At 48.6% G+C, this 5,411-nt stretch overlaps 1 protein-coding gene across 1 annotated transcript in view; it reads right to left on the bottom strand.

Moving 5' to 3' along the window:
• Positions 1-1,745: 1,745 nt before the first annotated feature.
• FARSB (phenylalanyl-tRNA synthetase subunit beta) overlaps positions 1,746-5,411 on the bottom strand; it is a 32,497-nt gene continuing 28,831 nt past the window's right edge. The window contains exon 17 of the mRNA XM_042878337.1: positions 1,746-2,011. Coding sequence (XP_042734271.1) covers positions 1,860-2,011 — 152 coding nt within the window. The 3' untranslated portion in view covers positions 1,746-1,859. The remainder of the gene's footprint in view (positions 2,012-5,411) is intronic.

The following is a 5,411-nucleotide window of genomic DNA, read 5'->3' as shown; positions in this document are numbered from 1 at the left end:
GGTGGGACCTGGGGAGCTGAGAGGCACAGCCTGGGGGGGGGGGCACCTGTGTGTAACACTCCTGTTCTGAATTGCAGCTACTTGGTGATATGGGAACTTGTGTAAGTTGTACAGAAATGCTTGGATTTATAAAGTATGTGCAGAGATATTTTTATCTTTTATAGTATTCACCCGTATGGGATTCATGTGATACATGCAAACTGTACTTGGTTCAAATTTTAAAATATAAATATTTTGCAAGATTTGGTTTGCTACTGTGTTCATGTTATGCACTTTTTCACTACCTGCAAGTGACTGCTGGGCTGGGAGGGGCTCCCAGCTGGAAGGGAGGAACAGGAAATGTTTGTAGTCGCAACTCTAGCCCTGCTAGTGCCTGCTCTGAGCAAAACTCCACATTTCTGCTTCACGAAAGACCAAATCCTGAAGCAGCAGTGAGAGACTGCGGCCCCAGCACTGCCTTCACACTCAGAGAGCATAAATTCACAGGAGAATTGGGACACCCAAAGAGAGAGAAAATCATGCGTGGAGAAATACGTTTAGTGCATGCACACATGCCTGCAGTCTGCTGAAATGCAAATCTGCCGTATTGCCGTCCTAATCCCCATGCATGACACACCAATAAACAGGGCTTTCTAATGCCTTCCATCTGTGTTTCAGGCTGCTTCCCACACTGAGCAGCCTGGGGGGGCTGGGCAGGGCTCCCTGTGCTGCACCCCGCACGCAAGCAAGATGGGCCCTGGGGGCACGGCAGTGCGGCCGCAGGATTCTCCACGCAGGATTCTGCCCCCATGCACGCTGCTCTGGGGAAACTGTGGTGTTTCCAGGTGGGTGACGGCAGTGCGTTGCTCACAGGGCTGCTCCTGGACCAGAGGCTGCCTGGCTCCCCAGAGGTGATGAGCCACAAAAAAATCAGGCTGCTGCTACTGGCATGCGACATTGCAATGGTTGTACCAATGCAAATGAACAACTGCCAGCTTCATGGGTGGGTGATGAGCCAGGAGCACTGGGCTGAATGCTGTGGTCACAGCATGCTGTGCCTGGGTGCACCCAGGGCCAGTGCCATGTCCTAGCTGTGCTGCTGGGGCTCAGCCACCCACCAGAAGGCTGTGCAGTGAGCGCTGCCCCAGGCAGACAGACACTGACCTCAGTCTGACCAAAGCTTTGATATTTTCAGCTCTTCCTGCAGACGACCACGGGCATATGCTCCTAAATGCATTTCCCCAATTTACTTTGGTGCTTCAAAACCCACTTGGCTTACATCAACCATGGAAAAATGTAATTCCACCCACGCCTTCTGAATTTAGAATGATAAAGGATCGGCAGTGATGTCTGGAGTGGGACAGCAGATATTACACACATCTTGCTTACAAAGTATCTCTGGTTTTCATGAAATAAGTTTGTTTTCCTCCCCCAGCCACTGATGAGCACATGACAACCGTACAGAAGAAAAGCTCAACTCCTTCGTTCTGCTCACATTCACTCAGCATTTGCTCTAATCAATTATCTTATTTCATGCAATAAGAAAAGAATGAGATTCCTGTTACGCAGCCATAATCAGTTACAGTATGAAGCTGCGCCTGTGGAACATTTCTGATTTTGAAAACAAATCACGTGCTCTGCCATTACATTTCTCTTGTAGAACGCTGGGCTGTTACCCAGCTTGGCTTTTTCACCCCTCTCCAAATACCGACGGCAGTCTCACTGCAGCTCCATCCTACACCGTAAGGAACACATCTACCCATGGAGCCAGACTCTGTGGTTTATTGCAACGTAAAAGCAGAAGCAGATGTTGCCTACAGAGGAAGAGGAGCAGAGGGTGCAGAGCATGGGAGTGGGCATCTGTGGGTAAGGCCCTGCCGTCACACGAAGGGCTCAATCTTGATCTCCAGGGCAGAGCAGGGCATGGTGAGCTCGAACTTGGTGATGACGTCGGGGTGCAGCACTCCCAGCTTCCCCACGCTCTGACCTCTGGCAAAGATCTCAGCGCAGCGCCCAGGGAAGAAAGCGGAGCCTGTGAAGAAAGCGAGAGAAAAATCAATATTTCTCTGGGCCAAGGAAGTCAATAGGCATTTACCATGGGGAACAAAGCACTCACTATTAGGCAGCTCTGTGTGCTGAGATGCTAAGAATAGGCTCTCACTTTCTGCATTAGCAGCTGCCATGACTGATAGCAAATGAGGAAACACTTTGAGTTAAAAATAAAACATGAAGCCCAAAGCGTGGGCAACTTTTGCACTCAGTTATTTTGACTGGGAATACGCACAGATAACTGAATTCAGAGGGACAGCGAGATGGGCTTTCTGGGCTTTGGGTACTACTGAACACCAGAATGTTTCCCACCTGACTCTGTTTAAGGAAATGGAGCTCACTGGCACCTACAGGTCGGCAGCACGTCATGCCTGAGTACACCTCACATAACTGGGCACGAGCTGCGTTCCTCATCTGCAGGATGAGGAGGTAACACATGGCTTTCCCTAGGGAAGAATGATGGAATGCACATTTGGAGCTGGGAAACTCGTCACATGGGAAGAACCCTTCCCAACTCCTTCTGTGGTCATTTCCAGCGTGATCAGAGTGCTGGGATGCTTCAACAGCATCTGCATCAAACCTGAAGGGATGACTTCTGCCTTCTAAGCTGAAACATGAAGCTAGTGTATTTTATTGCTGTTTATTCCTTCCTTCAGTTACTGTAACCCTGAGAAGAAAGTGAGGGCTGGTTGTAGGAGCACAGCTCAGGGCTCACTGCCAGCAGCACTGCAGGCAGTGCAGGGAGCTCAGGGAGGGAGGAGGGGATGAAACACAGTGCTGGACCCTGCAGTTCCTCCTACACAAAGCCTCTGCACTGTGCTCCTACAGCAGCATCCTGCAGAGAGAGTCGGCCTCGCTTCTGTACTTCCACTAGGAAATCAGTCAGCACCAGACAGCAGCACATCTGCTTACTCTGCATCTTTTTCTCAGTATCCTAAAATCCAACAAAGCATCTTCTATGAGAATAGACAGTGGATGGGAATGAGGAAGCTGTGATGCTGCAGCTGGGGTGCATCCCTGCAGTGCCAAATTTTAAAAAGGGCCAAAATTAAACTCAAACTTCAGGAACATTTCGTATGCTCATAGAATGGCTGGGGTTGGATGGGACCTTAAATCCCACCCAGTTCCAAGCCCTGTCATGGGCTAGCTGCCCCTAGGCTGACCATCCAGCCTAGCTTTGTGCACTGTGAGGGATGGAGCACCCACAGCTGCTCTGGGCAGCAGTTCCAGCACCTCATTGCCCACTGTTGACCTTTGGGGAGACCCAAGAGGATGGCTGCAGTTCTCCCACATTCAGACAGACCAGTAGGGGAACACAAAAGTCCCAGGCATCTCAGCTTTATTTGTATCATGGTAACATGAAGTAAGGGTTTTTAATAGAAGTATTCTGACCCAGTGTATTATAGGTGATCCATTTCAATCTTATCCCTGAGCACAGCCCTGCTGCCTGCACTGGGCACAAAGTGCCATTATCTGACCCTGACTCTCACCCACACATGACTCTTCCCAAACAGACACTTCCCACTGCCACGCTGCAACGCCAGTGTTAAAATAAAACTTGACGGAACACATTTAGAAAAGAAACAAACGCCGTGTGTACAGATCACTCTGCAGACTGTGGGTGAAAACACAGCCTAAAAATAAAGTACCCTTGCAGTTAGTGGTAAAGGCTTTCCTCTCTGTGAATAAAGCCGGTATTGTGCCAAGGATGTGAGCAGCACAGTGACGTTCTTTCAGAAACGCCTGTGTGAGCTTACCCTGGCACAACAGCAAGAACTGAACACATGGTCATAATGCTGGCATGCCACTGCAAAATTAGGGAGAAAAAAGCAAACAAATTAACAAAAACGTTGACAGTAGGGTTAATTAAAAAACTGAGTCTGAGTTGAGCTCGGTGCAGCCTTGGGAGAGTTACTTTTTCCTCACACATCCATCCCAGTTACATCATGCGACTCAACTGGTTTTAAACGTTAAGCATCTGAATAGGGTCTAACACAACACTGCACTGAATCAAACGCTGCAAACCCAGCTGTCATCCCTGCATCCTTACAGCCATTAAAAAACAAATTCCTTGTTACACTTTCACCTGTAGCACCCAGTGAGCTGCCACTGGGCCACAGGTTTCCCAGAGGCCAGTTCTACTCTGGGCGTAACCTCGTGGTCAATGGGGTCAGGAGAGCACCGAGCTGCTGCCATTCCCAAGATCTGTGCTGTTTCCCATAGCGTGAAACAATTTTGTGTTTCGGGCCCAAGAAAGGGCATGGGCAGCAGTCAGCCTTACATTAGCAGAGCACAGATGGGATGGGGCATCTGCTACCTGAGCATTTGTAATGCACGTTGGAAGCCAGTGGCAATTCACTGCGTTGTATCAGAAGCTGTATGTTTAATGATTACATCACAAAGCCAAGTGCTGAATCAGCTATAAGCTGAACAATGGCAAAATGTGTTCCTTCTTACCGTAAGCTTACAGCACAACTTCTGAACATGTAACACAAGCAAAGAGACACCACTAAGACTTCCAACCACAGAACAGAGGCGATGCTCTCCTTCTCCCCGTGTCTGCAGCTTCACATGTTCCAGCCAGCACTGGTCAATGACCACAATGCTATTTGATTTGATATTCCTTGCAGAAAAGGAGTAAAAATCTCATTAATATCAACAGGAAAAAATTTACTCCTCAAAGTTTGTGCAACAGAACCTTCAAACCACCTCTTCTCTTCCAGCCTAGAAGGGTTCACTGCTCATGGGATAACCCACAGTGCGTGTGGTGCTTTGCAGACACCACTACTCCTGACTGGAAGAGGTCAGACAATCAACAAATACAAATAGAAAAACCTGTTAAAAGCTTCAGGTTCCCATCTGTCTGGCTAACACTTGGCTCCTGCACCAGAGAAACATGAGCTGAGGAATAGTTTTACAGACAGTTTACGAACACTGGTTAATAATGAAACTATTATTGTGATAATTGGGTGCACTGTGGAATGCCTCAGTATATTCCTGCTTGCCAGAACAGCCTCTGGGCTGCATCCAGCAGATGGGGGCCTGAGGGTTCCCTTTGTAAGCAGCTTCCCTACAGCCCAACAGGCAGCAGGTGAGAGAGGTGGGCTCACACCTGACCCTGTGCTGGCACACACACACACACACACAGCTCTGCCAGGCTGCTACAATTAAGAGCCAATTTCAGATCACAAAAAACAGGTGTTGAAAAGGGAGCCCATAAAGGAAGATTAAGAAGAAACATACACAAGTAGAAGCAGGGAAAAAGGTACAGTGAAGTTGGAGGTGTGATTTGAGTGAAGTGCCAACCAGCACTAGAAGAGAAGTGAGAAGGAGGCAGCTCCTTAAGAGGATGGATGGAACTGCAGCAGGGTCCACAGAAACAG

Source organism: Lagopus leucura, unplaced genomic scaffold, assembly GCF_019238085.1.
Source record: "Lagopus leucura isolate 7727_CA_CO unplaced genomic scaffold, USGS_WTPT01 Super-Scaffold_100021, whole genome shotgun sequence".
NCBI lineage: Eukaryota > Metazoa > Chordata > Aves > Galliformes > Phasianidae > Lagopus > Lagopus leucura.
This window is presented reverse-complemented; position numbering and strand designations above follow the sequence as displayed.